The following is a 20152-nucleotide window of genomic DNA, read 5'->3' on the forward strand; positions in this document are numbered from 1 at the left end:
TGGGGGCACCAGGGTGGCTCAGTTGATTAAGTGCCTTTGGCTCAGGTCATGATCTCAGGGTCCTGGGCAGGGACCCTGCTCTTCCCCAGCCCTCGACCCCTCTTCCTGCTTGTGTACACTCTGTCTCTCTTTCTCTCAAATAAAAAAATAAAAATCTTAAAAAACAAAACAAAGCAAAACTGCATTTGGGTCTCCCTTCTCTGCTCCCTGCCCTAACTCTGAATTCCTTCAAGAGAAAGTCATGGTAGCAAAGCAAAGGGGTCAGGCAGTTCGGTGTTTATTTGGGCCTATCAGCTCACTGTGTGGCCTTGGGCAAGTCACTGTACCTCTCTCAAATGAGAGGGTAGACTCATAAATGTCTATGGTCCCTTCCACTCTACTGACTCCTCCGTGGACACCTTTGACTTACATCATCGCTTGTGACACACTGTTGTGACAGCTGATTCACGTGTAACCACAACGCGTTCCGAAAGAAGTTTATTCGTTCACATTCTTGAGCTTCAAACATCTATGGAAACATAACTCCATGTCCAGACATAGGCAGAGAAAGAGGACATTTGTCTAGATTGGCTATGACTTAAGAAACAGTATCAACCTTCATTATCTGTAAGATTACTGCCCCATTTAGGATCTTACCCTCACCACCAGGGAAACTCATCAACTCTCATCACAGGCAAAGAACGCAAGTGGTATTCTCATATGGTATTAGCACAAGCAGGATCAGATATAGTTCTGAAGGTAAGAGGTAATGAGGAACCCAGAGAGCAAGGTTCTAACCTGAACTCCAGCTCACATTTCCAACTGCCTAATGGGTATCTCCATCTGGCAGTTTGCCAGAGCCTCCAACTCAAACCTTTGCCCTGTCCCTATGACGTAATTCACATGGCAAGATGATCACAACTGTGGAAGACGGTTCATGAGAACATGGAAGAACCTGCACTTGCCTTCTATCTCCACATATTTTTGAAAATCTCTTTAACAAAAAAGTTCTTTAGAGAAGTCCCTCCCTGAACAATAGTGGGGTGTTTTTTTTTGGATATAAACAAATACCAGCTTTTGGGAAAAGTGGGATATAAACAAATACCAACTTTTGGAAAAAGCTATCATTCTAGAAAGTGGATGCTATTTGATTCATCAGGGAATATTCTATGTTAATGTACTTTTTAACGTTGAATGCAACACTATTACATTTTGAAGGTTTTTATAATGTAAATCTTCACACATCCACAAGAGAGAATGGTCTAATGAATGCCCACGTACCCATCACCAGCTTAAACATTTATCAACTCACACCCAATTCTGTTTTATTATATGCCCATCAACTCAACTACTCCCCAGAGTATTTTGAAGCGAATAACATTATTTCACCTGCAAACCTTTTAGGATTTATATGTAGTGAATATTTTAGGTTTTATTTATTATTTATTATTTATTTAGTATACTTAGCATATTAGTATATTTTGTATTTATGTGGCATGTAAATACTAAAATTTCTTATTATTTTTAATTATAGAATATTGCACATAGGAAGAATCATAGGGACACTGTAATAAATACCCACATATCAACCACCTAACTCGGTCAACAATTTTGGCCATATTTGCCTCCGATTCTGTTGAAGGCCCTTGTGTGCTTTCCCCAGTCTCCATCACCTTCTCCTTCCCCATAGAAAACTATTCTCCTAAATTTTATCATTCCCATGCAGGCTTTTTAAAACATGTATGTGTCCATAAAATGTATATGATATTGCTTTACATTTTTTTAAACCTTATAAAAAAGGCCTTAGTCTAGGCTTTTCCATGAGAGTGCGGAATCAAGGACGTAAAACAAAAGAGTGTTTTGGGAAGGGGATGGTGACCCGCAGTACTAGAGAGTAGATATAAATCAAATAAGATCAGGAAGTGCAAAGGCCTGCTGGACCTCAAACCATGGAGACCTCCAGTTCCTCAAGCGAGCAGCCCTGAGAGGGTAGGGGTGGGCAGGGGGGATCCCCAGACACAGCCGGCTGGGAAAGGGAAAGGGCAGTGAGGATGTGAAGACAACTCCTTCCAGAAGCCTGGCTAGGAAGAGAGGAGAAGGAAGCAGACAGGACACAACAGCCAGTAGGTTCTAAAACCAAGAATGAGCCGAGTTAAGCGGATCACAAGAGCAGAAGTTCACACTAAAGGCTGTGCACAGGCGCGAGGGAAGGACAGCGGGATGGTGGCATCTTGAGCCCAGCTGGCGGGACAGGCTCTTGATAGGGCGGAGGTAGCCCCTTTTCAATGAACAGGAGAAAAGGAAGGGAGGAGGAGGGAGATCAGTAGTTCTGAGGCTCGAATTTGCATAAGAATCACCTGCGGACTTAGTAACACAAGGCTGAGCCCACTCCAACAGTTTCTGGTCAGTAGGTCTGAGAATCTGCATCTCTAACAGATTCCCAGGGGATGCTGATGCTATGAATCCTGGGACTTCACTTTGAGAACCACCGGTAAGAAAAAGATTATGTCTTTATTTTCTCCGCAAAATTGTGAGGCCATGTGCTAAAAACGAAGCAGGGGTAATGATGAAATCAAAGGTGTAGCAAGGGGCGCCTGGGTTGCTCAGTGGGTTAAGCCACTGCCTTCGGCTCAGGTCATGATCTCAGGGTCCTGGGATCGAGTCCCGCATCGGGCTCTCTGCTCAGCGGGGGCCTGCTTCCCTTCCTCTCTTTCTGCCTGCCTCTCTGCTTACTTGTGATCTCTCTCTGTCAAATAAATAAATAAAATTCTTTAAAAAAAAAAAAAAAAAAGGTGTAGCGAGAGTAGAAACTTCTGAAGCCTGCTCGCCTCCTGCCTGAGTTCTCTTTATCCGACAGCAGGTTCAGGTGAGGCTCTGGAAAGATAATGACGTCATCACCACTCCCCTGACTCAGCTATGCCACGTCTGGGCTAACGGAACACAAGAGGAGGTCCTGGGGCAGCATCAGACACAATGGTCAGGGCTAAGACGCGGGAGAAAGATGAGGTCTGGGGGAAAACCCTCTGGCTCCTTCCCTCCTCCATTGAGATTTCTTGATTTCTAATTTGCCCTCAAACAATTCTATGAGACTTGGAGTCCTCTAATAAAGGGGGGTGCGAGTCTGCCAGGGCAGACTCCCCAGGTTCTGGGAGGAAAACCCACCCCCTCCCAAGCAGCTGCCCATTCCGTACCTCGCAGGCCTTGATGTGCTGGCTCTGCCAGTCTTCACGGATCTTGTCCAGGGTGCTGATGTGCATCATGTATGTCTTGTCTGCAATGCAGGGGAGGGGCCTGGCTTCAGAAAACAGACAGGACCAGGCTGTGCAGACCCACCGCCCAGCCTGCCCTGATGGAGTAGCACTGAGTTCTCAAGGACCCCAGATCTCTGAACCCTGGAAGGCCAGGGTTCAGGGCCATCTCTCCTTCTTGTAACATCTATTATGAATCAAGTACTTTCTTTTTAGACAGTAAACCAAGCAAGTAGCAAGAAAGGGATCAAGAGAAGAGAGAGAAGCCTGGCAGGAACCTCAGCCAGGGTTCTCTTTGGCTAATTCAGCCTCAATAGCTTCCTTCCCATTTTCAGGAAAATGATTCAGGGAGAGAACTGTTGAGTTTCTTTGGTTTTGGATTTAGACGCTTCCTAAGTGGCCACAGTCATGAGTGTCTTGTCTCCTGCAGGGTATTCTGGGATTAGAGAGCTTTGCAAACACCTGGTTTGGATCTCAGATTTCAGCCATGACAAGGCCTCCCAACTTGCCTATTCCCTTCATAGCAAGAGTTGGTAGGGCTGAAATTGGCTTTTAAGAGAGATGTTCCCAATGAGTGAGCACCTGATTACAAAGAAGTTGCCCCATCACACTCCCCCCCACCCCCGCCCTGTGCCCAACACCACCTTCTCCACCATTCAGTTCCAAGTCAGGCCCAAGACCTAAGTGTGGGTGCTGGGACAGAAACCGCTGGCCCAGTTGCTACCTCTCACTTTCCCAGGTTCTGATATACCCTCTCTCCCTCTTTCTCTCCTTCCCTCCCTCCAGATAGCTCAGTAATCCCACTGTCTGTCTATAAATGACTGTGTGGTCTATAACACTACCTTTCCAGGCAGAGTCTGTGGAATGTCAGCCCCACAAAAACCCTCCCCCCCTCCCCGGGAGCAGCCCCTCACCCGAGTCTTCTACTGCAGTCTTCGAAGTTGCCAGTTTCACAAAAAGCTGTGAGGACAAAGGACAGAGGAGAAATGCTGGGCCAGACTTCCACAGGCCAACCAGACTTACAATGACTGTGAAGAGAACAGTGTAGCCCAGGTCTTACCTGTGTTTCAACAAATCGTTCAACCTGCCCCTAATCTTATCACCAATGGGCAACAGCCACAGAACATCTTGCCCTCTGTTTTCCTAAAGACATACCCCTGGCCTCTGGTTGCTGTCAATCTTCTATTCAGATTACATAAAATGGTAATCACTGAATCAGGAGGTGGCCGGGCTATAAAAAATACTTGAGTTTTGAAGAAAGATGGAAAAAAAAAAAAGCAAAACCCCCCTCCCCAACTTCTCATCAACCCAGTCCTATCCCCCTGCCACACTTCTCTAGCTCTTCCTGAACCCAATAATTGTGACAAGGGGTTTTCTGGGTCAGAGGATCCTAGTGGCCCAGAGGAAGATATTGTCAGGGACTGAGAAAGCAGCTCCATTTTTAATGAAGATTATTAACTGGATTCAGTTTCAGATGCAGAAATCTCAGCATTCTCAGGCCGCCAGCTCTCCCAGGTACCTTTTCTTGTTGCTTCGGGTTTACCAGGTTGGCGCTCCGGTGGACAGCCTGCTCTGCCTCATCTTTGTCTCGGCACTTCTGCTCGTAGGTCTTCTTTGCCTTTGTTGTTAGAAGCCAAAAAAGGACCAAAACAGGTGAGCAGAATGGTACCCTGCAAAGCAACCATGCCAGCCCACTGGACCCGGCAAAGCACGGGGCGCTCGGATCAGCATTGAGGTCACCACTCGATGGTGGGCATTCTGAGGGCAACACTCTATCTGATCTTTTTTGGGAAGGTTTCTCCAGCCCTTTTCCAAACTGCATGGGGGTGGCAACCTGATCAAGGAAGTAATCACTCCTATTTTGGCAAACACAAAGTACTAGAGCTTCAAAAACTGACAAAAACAAAAGATGGGATTTGAAATAGGCAAAATCAAGGTAGGTATGTAACCATAAGGTGTGAAATCGAGCAAATATGTAACCCAAGCCTTGGAACATAGATGCAATCATTTGGCTGTGGTAATCATAATTATGCCTCAGTATCCCAAGGTGCCCTCCCTAGCAAGTGACAGAGGGGAGGGCACCAATCCCATTGATTCTGGCACATAGGCATAGCCATGTTCCTTTCTGATTTAAAGAACAATTTTAGCTAGTCTGAAAGTAGGCCATGGTCTATCATGGGCCATTATTACTACCATGAGTGTAAAAACAGTTCTCAAACTACAACTAGTGAATCAGAGCATTTTCTGTTTCAACTACTAAGGCAAAGTCTTAACTTTGAACAAATAAAGCTGCAAATCAGCTAATAAAAATGTTGACCCCCAAAAACCGCTTGACCAAGAACGAATACTCCTTTGCAGGGATGGTCCGTGCTCATCAAATATTGCACGTGTCTTCTTGCATTTCTTGGCAGCCTCTGCAATTCGGCTGGGGTTGACCTTTCAGTAAACAGCCATATAATTCTCTGTACATGCTACACACACATAGAAATGTCCTAATCTTTCATAATTACAAGTGCATGAGATATTCATGCAATAATTTTCCTTTGTAACAATATGTGAGACATTTCTCTATTATCAAGCATGAGCCCTGTAGCCGAACACTTAAATGGTTGTAAATACACACACACACACACACACACCCCCCACAATTTTAACTATCTCTCTATTGGTGGACATTTATTTTCTTTCATGTTTTTATAACATAAAAATATGCTGATTTTATTTTGGGTGGTATGAATTTATCTACACAGGTCAAATTCCTAGAAGTGTAATTGTTTGGTAAACGAGTATGTATATGACCAACTTCCTTCCAAAATGACCACACCAACTGAAACTCCCACCAGCAGCATATGGAGTAAATTTCCTCACTCTCACAAACACCAAGCTTAGACAATATGCCTGGCCTTTTCTAATACTAGAGAGAGAATGACAAACACATTTAAAATAAATGAAAAAAATAGATGGTCTTGGCAAAGAAATAGAAAAGCACAGCAAACGCAGAGAAGATCAAAAGAAGAACCAAATGGAGGGGCGCCTGGGTGGCTCAGTCAGTTAAGCATCTGACTTTGTCTCAGGTCATGATCTTGGGTCCTGAGGCCCACTGGGCTCCCTGCTCAGCAGAGAGTCTGATTGTCCCTCTCCCTCTGCCCCTCTTCCTGCTTCTGCTTTCTCTCGCAAATAAATAAATAAACATTTTAAAAGATAAATAAAAAAAAGAACTGGGGCACCTGGGTGGCTCAGTGGGTTAAGCCTCTGCCTTCAGCTCAGGTCATGATCTCAGGGTCCTAGGATCAAGCCCTGTATCAGGCTCTCTGCTCTTTTCTCTGCCTGCCTCTCTGCCTACTTGTGATCTTTCTCTCTGTCAAATAAATAAATAAAATCTTTCAAAAAAAAAAAAAAAAAGACCTTCTCAGATGACGAAAAACTCAGAGTATCTGTTGCTAGCAGACTGCTCTGTAGAATGGCTAAAGGAAGTTCTTTGGGGGCGCTTGGCTGGCTCAGTTGGCAGAACATGTGCCGCTTGATCTCAGGGTCATGAGTTCAAGACCCACACTGGGCATGGAGCCTACTTAAAAAAAAAGTTCTCTAAGCAAAAGGAAACTATAAAAGAAGAAACCTTGGAACATCAAGAGGAAAAAAGGACACACTCAGCAAAAAGAAAAAAAAAGAATAAATACAATAGTCTTTTTTTTTTTTTCTTGAGTTTTCTAAATCATTTTTGACAGTTGAAGCAAAAGTCTTAACATTGATATGGCTCTCTGTGTAGGTAGAAGACAGAGTTGAGAAATGTGTATTTCACTAAGGCTTTCTCTTCAATTGTAAGAAAGCTCACCCCAGACCACTCAAAACATAAAAGTGCTGGGAATGATGATTTATTGTCCATCACCATTTCTGGAATTACACTAACATCACTTTTTATTCATCAGTGGCTTTGAGGTGTTGTGCATCACGGGAAAGACTGATGCAGAACAGGGTACCTGGATGGCTCAGTCGCTTAAGCATCTGCCTTCGACTTCCTGGGTCCTGGGATCCAGCTCCAAGTCAGGCTCTCTGCTCAGCGGGGAGCCTCTTCTCCCTCACTCTCTCCTTCTGCCCTTCTCCCTGCTTGTGATCTCTCTCTTTCTCAAATAGATGAAATCTTTTTTTAAAAGATTTTATTTATTTATTTGACAGACAGAGATCACAAGTAGGCAGAGAGGCAGGCAGAGAGAGAGGAAGGGAAGCAGGCTCCCCGATGAGCAGAGAGCCCAATGTGGGGCTCGATCTCAGGACCCTGGGATCATGACCTGAGCCGAAGGCAGAGGCTTTAACCCACTGAGCCACCCAGGCACCGCTCAAATAGATAAAATCTTAAAAAAAAAAAAAAAAAAAGAATGATGCAGAACAAACCATACAAGCCACCAACACTGGTGACATTTTCTTCTGTAACTGGGTTACCAGACAGCATGTCACTGTCTTGAAAATATAATGATGTTTCAAAGGCATCACAGATGTTTCAAAATCAGAGTTCACTGTCCCAATTGAACAGACTCACAAAAGATAGAGGGAGGCTGCTAGCAATCTGTCTCATTAAGTGTTTTTTAAAATAAATTATTTAAGGAAGGCTTTTACAGTTTTCAGATCTTGAAACAGGAAAGAGTCACTCCGTAAAATAGGTAAGAAATCCATATTCAAAACAGTCACAGAGAAAAAGCTCAAATCCAACAAGACAAATGGCTTCATGGGGTATAGATGCTTTTGTGTCTTGGCCTGAAATATTTAAATGACCTTCCCAGGTTACCAGAAAGGCACTATTATTTTGCTTCCTCTATCTAGTTTCATCCTCAGTCTTTCCAAGGCCTGAAAAAGAAGGAAAGTCAAACTTCTAAAGGTTATTTTCCCAAACCACTGTACTAATTAATATTATTGAAATGTTATTTTCAGGAATATGCTTATACACAGCACAGGACTTCACAAAATGTCACCTTGCCGAAAAGGAGGCAATAAAGCGAGCCTCGGGGTTGCCTGGGTGGCATAGTCTGTTCGGCGTCCAACTTCATGTTTCAGCTCAGGTCATGATCTCAGGTTTCTGGGATGGAGCCCTGGGTCATCCTCAGGCTCCGTACTCAGCAGGGAGTCTGCTGGTCCCTCTCCCTCCGCCCTTCCCCTCACCTGTGCACGTTCTCTCTCTCTCTCTTTCAAATAAATAAATAAAATCTTTTAAAAATCAATACATAAATAAAAAAATAAAGTGAGACTCACATCCATAGTTTTCTTGAACTGTAGGCTTTTTTGTTTATGGACAGCATCCATTAATATCTCTGTCTGTGAAGAGAGGACAAGCACTATTAATAATAAAACAAATTACCGTTAATACCAGTTTACTTGAGGACTAAGAGTTCGATGTGGACCATCTCACTTAGTCCTCACACACACTGGAAGGTCGACACGCTATTTATTCCCCCCATTGCATAAGTGAGGAAACTGCAGCAGAGGCGGAAGCCCCTGCCCCTGGTCTTATGGCTGGGTGACGGTGAGGCCCGCCTTTGAACGTGGGCAGCCACCAGCTGCCTCGGAGCATCACTGATCCCTGGAGCAGTCTCCTCAGTAAATCTGGAATTAACCTTAGGTTTCAAAAAGGATTTTAAAACTCTTGTTAAGGCGTCATTCCTTTTTAAAAAGGGGTCTTTGGTCTGTAAACCTATGTCAGCTTCATCAATGGCACACCCTTAACCAGCAAGGAGCCCAGGCAGAATGAAGAGAAGATATGTCTGTAGGACAGCTAAAAAAGGTGTTTTTTTTTTTACCCCCATCTAATCCAGGAAATGCAAAGTACTCTGCTGAGTTCAACTGGGAGCCATTTCTTTGTTGTGGCTGTGATGTTAACACGTTCATTGCTCAAAACAATGCAGCAAATAATAAAAAAGTATGTCAGACATAACAGAAGCTCCCATTTACCAGTTAGTATCATGTGCCAAGCAGTTTCCATGCAACCCAGCGACTGTGAATACACTTATCTCCGTTTTCTTGACAGTAAACTGAGTTGGCTTAACTTAACCCACACAAGTCGTGGAGTGGGGATTTGGGCACAGACTGACTGTACCGGAACCTACCACGATCCCTTACGATAGCTCTATAAAGCCAAATGGGTATATAAAAGACTAAGAGATGCAATCATTCCAAATGAGTTATGGCATTGCTCTTGTGCAAAATGGAACAATGCAAAATAGTAATACTGAAAATGATACTCAAATGTGATGTCTCTTTCTTCTGGAAAGTTGAATTTTTGTCTGTTACCAACACAGATTTCAAGATATCTGAATGGAATGTCTGGCATGTATAAATTTCGTGTAATATGTGAAATTCACCAGGCTGGGGGGTCAGGGGTGGACAAGGGGTCTTCAGAGGACAGAGAAGTCATCTTCTAGCCCAGCAGAAATCAAGGTACCAGGAGGTGGCTATGCATCTGCTAACAGTGAAGACGCTGAAGGCCCAGAGAACAGACATGAGCCCCGCATGCAAAGACTCATGGGAAGGTCCTTGCTATCACAGACAGGAAGCTGTGTGGTTCACATGACTGCCTATGTACCTCTGCCAGGAGGAGGAACTGGGTTTATATGTTAATGGTTTCTAATTTTCCCTGGAGCAGGTCAGTTAGCGATGTTGGTCTAGTCTGCCGTCTCTTCCAGACCAAATATACACATGGCCATTCTTTCAGTTTGGGAGCTGCTACTGTTTTATAGTTTATGGCCCCAGCCAGGCCTTCTTGTGTCCAGTTTGCATATAATATGTGCTTCAGGCACCAATGAGATGGCTACAAAGTCTTATTAATTAGCCAGAACATTTCCGTTTCTCTTCTTCTCTGCCTTCGAGGACGCCTGGCATCTGCATCTGGACAGGACCCTAGAGAGGCAGTCTGGCTGCCACCTGACAGGTGCTACCTTAGGGCCCAAGAGGTGATAGATATTGCTTAAGGTCATTCAGGGACACCGAGTCCAGCTCTTTGATTAAAGCCTCCTCAGGCCTGTGTTCACTTACAGAGGAACCTAGTCACAGCAAGTCTTCTAAGGCCAAACCCAGTGGAAATCAAATTTCTGTGTTACTGATAACACAAAGTAGTGCCAGAACTATCACCCCTGTTCTAAGGTAGGGAAAAGCAAGAGGGCAGGGGAAAGAAAGAAGAGATATATAAATGACTTAAATGACCCTATGGTAAATTATTGAAAGAGCTTTTCAGTGGTCTGTGTGTCTGTCTGTCTGCATTCAGACTGTACTCAGAAAACAGGTCACTTTGTACAACCCAGGAGGTTCCTTTCTTTAGAGATGGCTTGTTACACAGGCAGAACAACATGGCTCCACAATCATCCCAGTCTTAGCTGAGATGTAGAACAGAATATGGGCATCAGAGGAGAGCCCCTGACCATGTGCTGTCCCTTCAAGAGACAAGCTTCAAGGTCACCCCCCAGGAGACCTCCCCAGCCTCACTGATGAGGTCAGGTGTCCCCGCTGTACATTCACGTGGCCTCTGCACCTTCCCTACTAGTTAAGGTTCATTGTGCTTTATCATGATGACTATGTCACATGATGTCTCTAGCCATGCTCTACACTCACAGAGGGAAGGCTGACCATGTCTGTACTGTTCACCACTGCAGAAATCTAGTTGTCTAAGTGAGTACACCATTAACTTCTGATCAGCCCTTCTGCCAATACTTCCCCTTGCCCAAGTTTCTAAAACAACCCAACTGATGAGGATGCTGGGGGCTCAGTCAGTTAAGCAGCTGCCTTTGGCTTAGGTCATGATCCTAGAGTCCTGAGGTTGAGTCCCACATCGGGCTCCCAACTCGGCAGGGAGCCTGCTTCTCCCTCTGCTTGCTGCTCTCCCAGCTTGTGCTCACTCACGCTTTCTCCCTGTCTAACAAATAAATAAATAAAACAAACAAAAAATACAAAAAAAGAAAGAAAGAACGAAACCAATTCATGGCTTTCCTTGATAAGTGGAAATGGTTTAGTTTCCAAAAAGTGGAAGACCAAAGCATGCAGAGTTGGGCCAGTGAAAATGAGAAGTTAGCACTGATATATTTTCTCCCAAAGTTTGATTTGAAAAAAACAAATGTATCTAAATACAGAAGTGGTACAATCTAAGAGTCCATCATGACACAAGTAACTGAAAATTTATTAATAAACTTTGGACTTCCCCAAGAAAGCTCAGAAGGCCCTCTTCTGAACAAGAGAGCACATAGGATAGAAGGAACAGGGATGACAGCAGTGGCTCAAACACTGGCTCCTCTATTGCGTAACAGAATACAGAACATATTCTTTGAGCTATGAGAATTTGGTCTTCGTAACTTATTAGGAAGGGAAGTTTCAGAAGCCTTGCAAAATGAACAGAACACTCCCTGAAGTGACCAAGGCCACCGAAGGCACTCAGAACTATGAGGAAATGAACCTCTGCTCCTCTTCCTGGAAATCATGTATGCATAGACTCTGACTGTCTAAGGCATTTTTGCCTCTGAAAAATGGTTATTCCTCTAGTTAGGTGGGTAGGGCTGGTATTGTCAGCCAAAAACAGTGTGACTATCCAATGGGTGGGTATAATAAGCATATTCTTTCTGCTCTGAAAAATATCTGAGGTCATATGTACCTCTCAAACCTGATACATGAAGCGTGAGTATGTAATAAGCCACAGGATATGGTGTTCCTTACAAGTTAGTGTCCACCCTTCCTTCCTCACAAGAGCCACAGCTGCAAGAGCAGCTCGGGAATGACCGTAGATGAAGGCAGCCAGGGTCCAAAGGCTCATCCACTCCAAATGCCAAGTAGTCACCAAAAAAGCTGGAATTAGAATCTGACCTAGAGCCATAGGCAACGTTGCTGAGGTTGATATACGGGTAGAGTTGGCCTGAACCGCTGGATGTTTCATTAGATACACACACTACAGACAATGACCTTCAGGTGGCCAGGAGCCAGGATGAGGATGGATTTCCAAAAAGTCCATGTAGAGCTATCTGGGAGATCGGGCTGGAAATCTTTGGATGCCGAATAGGAAAGAGCATGTTCCCCCCCATGAGAATCTGAGGTTCTAACCTTATAGACCAGATATAAGAAAGAAATGTTGAAGGTCCCTTCTTGGCTACCAGGCCAACCTGGATATATAAGTCATTTAGGAACAAAATAGAAGAGAGTCAGGATATTGGCTGGTCTACTCTAAGGACTAGTTAGTCTAGTCCAGTCTTGCCCTGGTCTAGTCTAAGGACTAAGGTCTAGTTCTAAGGAATGCTTTACGATCATAAAACTGGACTTCTTTTCTTGATCCTTATAACTTCTCAAATGTTTGCCAGTTTTATTAACTCTGCTTACTCCTGTGTCCTTCCGTGTAGTCCAACAGAGTAAATCCCATCAATGAAGAGGAGCCTATGTGCACCTGCTCTGAAGACAAAGAGGACTTGATTTCTCAGAGCCTCAGTTTCCTTATTTATAAGATAAGGCATTTGACTGGATGGTCTCGGGGAGAAAGTGAGTCTTTTCCATGACTTACCCTTCCCTTACTGCCTCGGCCCTAAGAGGAGTGTGATCTGGGAGCCCTCCAGGTCTAATGCCCTAGACTCTACTGAAGACAGAGGGCTCCCCCTTGCCAGTCAGTTGGAATAGTGGCAGCAGATATGAGAAGAAGAGGAAGGCAGGCCAGCCCCCTAAACTCTGCAAGAATTCAAAGAGAACTGACCCAGATGCAAATGGGCACAGGGACATAACCATCTAGATTGAGTCTCCATGTGGTTTCCGAATAAAGAATCTGATAGGTTGGTTAAAAGAGCATGGCTACATGAAGGCAGGAATGAGCCAAGGAGCCTGATGAACAAACAAGCTTGGAGTTGAGAAGCATCTTGTTCACACATACACAAATCCAACCTTTTTCCGTTGTAGCTTTTGCTTTTCCCTGAATTCTTCCATCTTCCTGGCCTCTTCTCTTAGGGTCTGGGCAAGCTGAATGTGACATTGGGCCACATTGTCTACTTCTGCAAAAAGAATTAAAAAAAAAAAAAGACAAAACAAAAAACAATACACAAGATCTACATATGTCTGAATTCAAATATACAAAACCGCACAAAACGTATGCACAAAATACTGGAGCAAGGGGTAAAAATAACGTACTTCACTCGGTCACCATTTATTGAGTGCTTCCATGTGCCCAGCCTTGCCTTGGCCACCAAGACCAAAGCTAGGAAATCCTTTAGCTTAGCCTCCTACCACTGGCTGTCACTCATCTAGTGTGTGCCCAGGGCTGGACTGAAAAACAGCCAAGGCTCCAGCTCACAGAGCTTATGTGGTAGACGATATCACAAAACCCACTATAATTTCAAATTCAATAATTATTTCACATTAGATGACTCTAATAGTCTTTCTATCTCTAACATGAGCCTGAGCATTTGTGAGAAAGGTCATACACGAAAATTTTGGCTACCAATAGTTACTTCTAGATAGAAAGATGACTGGTGATTTCTTCCCCTTATTTTCTAAGATCTTTGCAATGAGCATGGCTTATCTTTATAACAACAACAACAACAACAACAAAATTCTTATTTTACTTGTTCTAAGAAAACTAATTGAAGCATGGCATTAAAGCTAGAAAGACTGACAGATCTGACCTAAGAAAAAATTTTAAACTTGTGTGTGTCAAAACAACCTTGAACAAGGTTCGAAGATACATAACAAATTGGAAAAACTATTAGTAACTTATATAAAAAAAGTAAATAGCTATATAAAAGAACTTTTATGACTCAAAAGAAATATATACATATATATTCCATTATAAGAAACTACTTAAAGAACATGATTTTTTTTTAAAGATTGGCTAAATGGCCAATAAACATTTGAAAATGTATTCAGCCTTAAAGCTATTGAAGGAAATGTAAAACTTGAAACCACAGAATATATAATTTTTTGCTTTTAAGTTGGGAAAATTTTTTGAAGTGTGAAAATTCTTCATTTTGGCAAGGATGGGGAAAAATAGCACCTTTGGTGGAGGGAAAAATCAGTACAACCTTTTTGGAGGAAGTCTGGCATTTTGTAAGATCAAAATTTTCTTTCTTTCTTTCTTTCTTTCTTTCTTTCTTTCTTTTTTTTTTTTTGAAGATTTCGTTTTTAAGTAATCTCTGTACTCAGTGTGGAGCTTCAACTCAGAATCCTGTGAGATCAAAAGTCACATTCTCCACTGACCAAGCTGCCAGGTGCCCCTCAGAACTTTCAAATGTGAAAGAATAATGCAGACCTATGTGAATTGAAATGGGAAGATGTTTAGATAATATTCAGAAAAACAAACTGTAGAGAGCTAGGTATAGTATGATCTCATTCATACAAAAACTCATGTCTCTGTGTGTGTGTGTGTGTGTGTGTGTCTGCGATTTAAGAAAGAGAAGGAGAATTACAAATGCATAGAGAAAGGTCTAGAGAGATAACCTACCAAACTTTTAGCATGATGAAAACATTGATATTTTCAGGGGGACCTCGGTGACTCAGTTAGTTAAGCATCTGACTTTGTCTCAGGTCATGATCTTGGGTCCTGAGGCCCAACGGGCTCCCTGCTCAGCAGAGTCTGCTTGTCCCTCTCCCTCTGCCCTCCTCCTCCTTCTGCTTTCTCTCTCAAATAAATAAATAAAAATTTAAAAAGATAAAAAAAGAAGAACTGAACAGAAATTTTAGAAATAAAAAACACACTAATGGAGATTAAAAAAAAAAAAACTCAACAGACGGGCTTAAGAATGGAAGAGACATGGGCACCTGGGTGGCTCAGTGGGTTAAAGCCTCTGCCCTCGGCTCAGGTCATGATCCCAGGGTCCTGGGATCGAGCCCTGCATCGGGCTCTCTGCTCAGTAGGGAGCCTGCTTCCCCCACTCTCTCTCTGCCTGCCTCTCTGCCTACTTATGATCTCTGTCAAATAAATAAATAAAATCTTTTAAAAAATTGATATTTTCATTTCAAAGTTGATTTTAAAACATAGGATCTGTCCTCACCTCATAGAATCTGTACCACTGAAACAGTATCATCCTCTTTATTTATATGAATAGACATATTTGTGTATAATTTTCATTGCATAAAAACACCTGGAATCACATTCACCAATAACTGCTTATGGCTAGGAAGTGAAAGTTCAAATGTTCATTATCTTCTCGATAGCTGTCTAACTAGTTAGTTGTTTGCTTGAATTTTTAAGACAAATATATATAAATGTATGTTTTCTTTTAATAAGGAGGAAATAAAACTATTTTGGGGAGAAAAAGAAAATAAGTATGAACAAGTTTATAGGCTTAAGAGACCCAGCCTAGGCTGAAGCTCCCTTGGCCCACATGTTTAGGCTTGTGGGTATCTAAGAAACAAGAAACATAAACAATATTTCCACCTGGAGAAATGTATTTATTAGTGGTTAAAGAGGGAAGAAGACACCTTCTATGGAAAAGTTAGGATGAATATCTATTTAGCTAATATTTACAAACGTCTAGAACCAGTCAACTAGCTACAGAAACACTTTAAGCACATATCACGTCTACAGTGTCATGTTAAAATCGCTAGCTTGGAAGCACCAGGTATTGGGAAGAACAGAAAGCCTTAAAGGCACTTTCTGGGAATTGGCCTGGGGACTATTAGAACTGAAGTGTGGGGCGCCTGGCTGGTCAGTTGGTAGAGAGTACAACTCTTGATCTTGATCCACGACCATGAACTCAAACCCCATGTTGAGAGAAGAGATTACTTTAAGAAAAAAAAGAAGTGGGGACACCTAGGTGGCTCAGTAGGTTAAGCGTCTATCTCCAGGTCAGGTCATGATCCGAGAGTCCTGAGATAAGCCTCCCTGCTCAGTGGGGTGTCTGCTTCTCCCTCTCCCTCTGCCCCTCCTCCCCTGCTGTGTTCTCTCTTTCTCAAATAAATAAATAAATAGAACTGGACAGGACCCCTTAAAGGCCAAAGTGCCAGGGTCTCGCCCTGGATTTCAAGTGTGAGAACCGCTGCTCTAAGGGAGTCACGACGCGGTGGTGTGGAGGATGGGTTCTCCTGCTCGTTTCAGCTCTGCATAGCTCCTTCTCACCTTGCGAGCTGCTCTAACTTTTTTTTTCACCCAATATGAGATCGCTGTTCAAATTAAAACCCACTTCTGGGACAGACAGACTCAGCACTTGCCAGGGCCAGCAAACACAGTTTAGAGAATCACTTACGCTGCTTGAAGACCTCCAGGGCCCGCTTCAGGGTGCTAAAAATCAAGCACATGTATAGTTTCAGTTCTGGAAACTGGCTGTGCAATTTCATAATGCTACTGCACGCTTCTCTCTGCCTGAATCTCACGGCCTTCCAGCTCAACTCTGCCTGTGAGCTTGGAAAGACCACAAAGGATCAAGACTTTGGCCGTTCACTTTCCTCTTTCTCACTCTCTCAATCCCAGGCATAAGCTTCTCCACTGTCCACCCGGGTAGAGCAAGATGCCAAAATTCCTTATGCTTCCTTTCCCCCAATGGTATTGTAGGAGTTATGGTCCCTTTCTCATAAGAATACCGGTCCTTCTCTAAGGTATGATCATTAGAAATATGGATACAAGCCAGTAAAGGAAGGGTTCACACTCTGGCTCCTGATTGCCCCCTATTTCCATTCATCAAACATGTGCTTCTTGAACATAAACTACGAGCTACATGTTGTGGCAGATGTTAAAGATTCAATGATACAAGACAGACATGATCCCAGACCTCAGGCTCTAATGGGGGAGACACTAAACACATTGCACTAGTGTTCCATTGCTGAATAACAAATTACCACAAATTTAGCAGCTTAAAACAACAGACATTTATTACCTCACGGTTTTGGTGTGGAAAGACCCTGACTCATTTTTCACACCTTCTCTTGATGTCCCCCCATCCTCTTATAGCCCATGGCTCCTGCACCCGGGGAGACCCCCCTTGCCTGTGGTTTGAGTTTTCCCCCATCCTACACTTCTTAAGTAAACCTCCTTCTGAGGTCACTTGGCCCTGGGAATGTTCTTACTCATGCTGTCTTCATAGAAGCAGATTTCACTGGGCTCAGTCAGGCCCCTCCAAGTAAGAATGGAACTTTGTGAATTCACCAGCCCCCAGCCCCCACAGCATAAGATCATGGATCACTTCCTATATGTATATACGTGTGTAGCAAGTTTTGTTACTTTGCAAAGTAAAAGCCCTTGTCTTTTCCAGCTGACCACACCTTCCAGCTCTTTCGCTTCTGCTGCTCTGTTCACTTATCCCAAAAGAGAGGATTCTTCTTTCTCCATGCCTTTTCTCACACAAATATTCCCAATTATTACAAAGACATCAAGCAGAAAAAATAACTGCACATTCTCTGTTCACCTTATCCAACTTATGATACGATTTTTCAAGGAACACAGTGTACTAGAAAGAATCCCATCGGACAAATGTGCCAGCGGTTCAGAAGGACGAATGAGCTTCACGAAGTGCAGACTTTCTACTGGCATTACTGAGATATGCAGAGGGACATGGCAGCACGTACAACCAGAAGTCTTTCTCGATGGGGAATCATGGAGCTGAAACCCAGCTTTACTCATAAATTTTTCAGGGTGTAAAATTTTTCTCCCACCTGAAGGGCCATTAAGAGGGCAGTCCAAATAGCTCTTCCATTTGTCATTAACATTGTTGCCTCATATCATCACTTAATTGCTATTTCCCTTGCTCAGGGGATGATGACAATCCAGAGACAGAATCGGAACCTTGGGGATGGTGGCCCAGCCATGTCGTCTCCATTCTTCCCTAGGGTTCTTCATTGTGGGAAGAGAAAATATCCTACCACCCTTTACGTAAGCGCTTTGGCCTTAAACCCTAATGCAGCCCCTTAGAGACCCGAGTCTCCGTGTGGTCCAGGAGAGGGAAAAGTCCAACTAGTCCATGCAGAAGCAGAGTCTCGCGCTCTTATCCAGGGCCCCTTCCTAAAGATCATCCTGGAGGTACCAGAGACAGAAGTCACCTAAACAACCTTCCATGTCAACCGTGGAGACACCATTGCCAGGAATCATTCCCCATTGCATCTTTCTCTCCGAGCTACGCTCTTAGAAGGAACACTGACTGGCTTTTGTCACAGAGCACAGAGAACAATGCAGAGGCTCTCTAGGAATCTGCTAAGTTAGAGGTCAAATGTGTATGAATATAATAAATATCATTTTGGATCAGGGCGCCTGGGTGGCTCAGTTCATTAAGCGTCTGACTCCTGGTTTTGGCTCAGGGCCTCATCTCAGGGTCCTGGGATCGAGCCCCGCACTGGGCTCTCTGCTCAGCAGTGAGCCTGCTTCCCTTCCTCTCTCTCTGCCTACTTGTGATCTCTGTCTGTCAAGTAAATAAATAAAATCTTAAAAAAAAAAAAAAAAGATACCTCCTATCAGTGGTGAGAGCCATAAAATGGCGCAAAGACCATCTCTCACAGTTGTCATAAACAGCATGCGTGCATGTGCCTAAGCCCCTCTATTAAACGTCTAGTATAAAATTAATATAATCCTCTCTATGAAACAGTATACATAGAAAAAGACTTCAAATTAAATCTAGAAAGTTTTACTAATGGGTCATGGCTTCATAGTTCATTTGAGCCTTCTTTCTATTTTTCTGTATTTTTCACAACTGGAAATAAGGGGGAGGGAAACAATTATAAACTATTTTCACCCAATACATGTCACCCCATGGGCCAGCTCTGTCTGCTGAAGTGATGGGGGCTCCCAGTAGTACTGGTTGACCAGGAACCCAGAATGAAGCGTGGCACCTACTTGATCTCCGACTGACCACATGGTTTCTTCCTGGAGAGGTTGAGAAGGTCTTTGCCATACTTCTCTTCAATTGATGCCCTGAGGGGAATAGGAGAGGGCTCTGAGTCCTTCTTGGGGTTGATTCTTAGTTAAAACACATGGCACGCCCCTCGAGGGCAAAACTGCACCTCTGACGGGAGAAGCTCAGATATAAACCAGTCTCTAAAAGGCAGAACTCCCTCTACCCGACCAGAAGAACTATGAGAAGACCAGTAGCCTTCATCTCTAAGTCACCAGCATGGACATCACAGCAAAACCAGACACAACCTCCCGACCAGCACAGGCTAGGACATTACAGACTAACTATTTAAAACTATGACCCCAATCACGGGTTCGGTCTCGTAAAACTATGACCCAAGGATTTATTTACCAAAAATTGATTTTTATTTATATTTATATATATATACTTAAGTGGAATACGATATTTCCACCAAATGCTGCACTCCTGAGGCTCACCCCCCCTCCCATGTTCTCGAAGAGTATCCCTTTAACCATCCTATAGAGTTCCTCATCCATAGTCAATTCAAAGACATAGCTAAACTGCAACAATGAGAGGGCAATTTCAGAATACAGGCTCTGCAGTTGGCAGGTCTCACAAGAACAATTGATTGTTACTTGGTGCAGCAGGGTCTTTCTAATGTGCCAAATATCCCCATTCCCCCATCCATTATGGTGTCCCAGGGACCAGAGCAGGTACATTGTACCAGATTCCGGGACCCGACTTTCCTAGGTTTGAAACCAGATCTATCCTTTCTTCGTTGTGTGACCTTTGACAAGCTACATAACCTCTCTGAGCCTCAGTTTCTTCTGCTGTAAAATAAGGATGATAAAACTCACCACACAGGGTTAGTAGGAGAATGAATGAGATAATGTATGCAAAATATATGGTAGTTTATATGTGTATTGGCAAGCCTTCATTACGTGGCAGCTAGTAACATAGTCTCATTTAATTGCCCCTAGCTACTGGCTGCAGGGTGATGATCCTCATTTTTATATCCATTTCCTGCTCATATCAGGAGCTTGGTACGTGGCAGCTAGTAACATAGTCTCATTTAATTGCCCCTAGCTACTGGCTGCAGGGTGATGATCCTCATTTTTATATCCATTTCCTGCTCATATCAGGAGCTTGGTA

The 20152-nt window shown here is 43.5% G+C and overlaps 1 protein-coding gene across 1 annotated transcript in view; it reads right to left on the reverse strand.

Annotated features, from left to right (window-relative positions):
- The window catches only part of PSTPIP2 (proline-serine-threonine phosphatase interacting protein 2), a 68473-nt gene that overhangs the window by 8886 nt on the left and 39435 nt on the right, over window positions 1-20152 (reverse strand). The window contains exons 3-10 of the mRNA XM_059409583.1: window positions 18982-19059; window positions 16409-16443; window positions 13113-13219; window positions 8469-8531; window positions 4747-4845; window positions 4142-4187; window positions 3171-3250; window positions 410-508 (exon numbers count right to left, since the gene is read on the reverse strand). Coding sequence (XP_059265566.1) covers window positions 410-508; window positions 3171-3250; window positions 4142-4187; window positions 4747-4845; window positions 8469-8531; window positions 13113-13219; window positions 16409-16443; window positions 18982-19059 — 607 coding nt within the window. The remainder of the gene's footprint in view (window positions 1-409; window positions 509-3170; window positions 3251-4141; window positions 4188-4746; window positions 4846-8468; window positions 8532-13112; window positions 13220-16408; window positions 16444-18981; window positions 19060-20152) is intronic.

The sequence above is a fragment of the Mustela nigripes genome, chromosome 8 (assembly GCF_022355385.1).
Source record: "Mustela nigripes isolate SB6536 chromosome 8, MUSNIG.SB6536, whole genome shotgun sequence".
NCBI classification, from domain to species: domain Eukaryota; kingdom Metazoa; phylum Chordata; class Mammalia; order Carnivora; family Mustelidae; genus Mustela; species Mustela nigripes.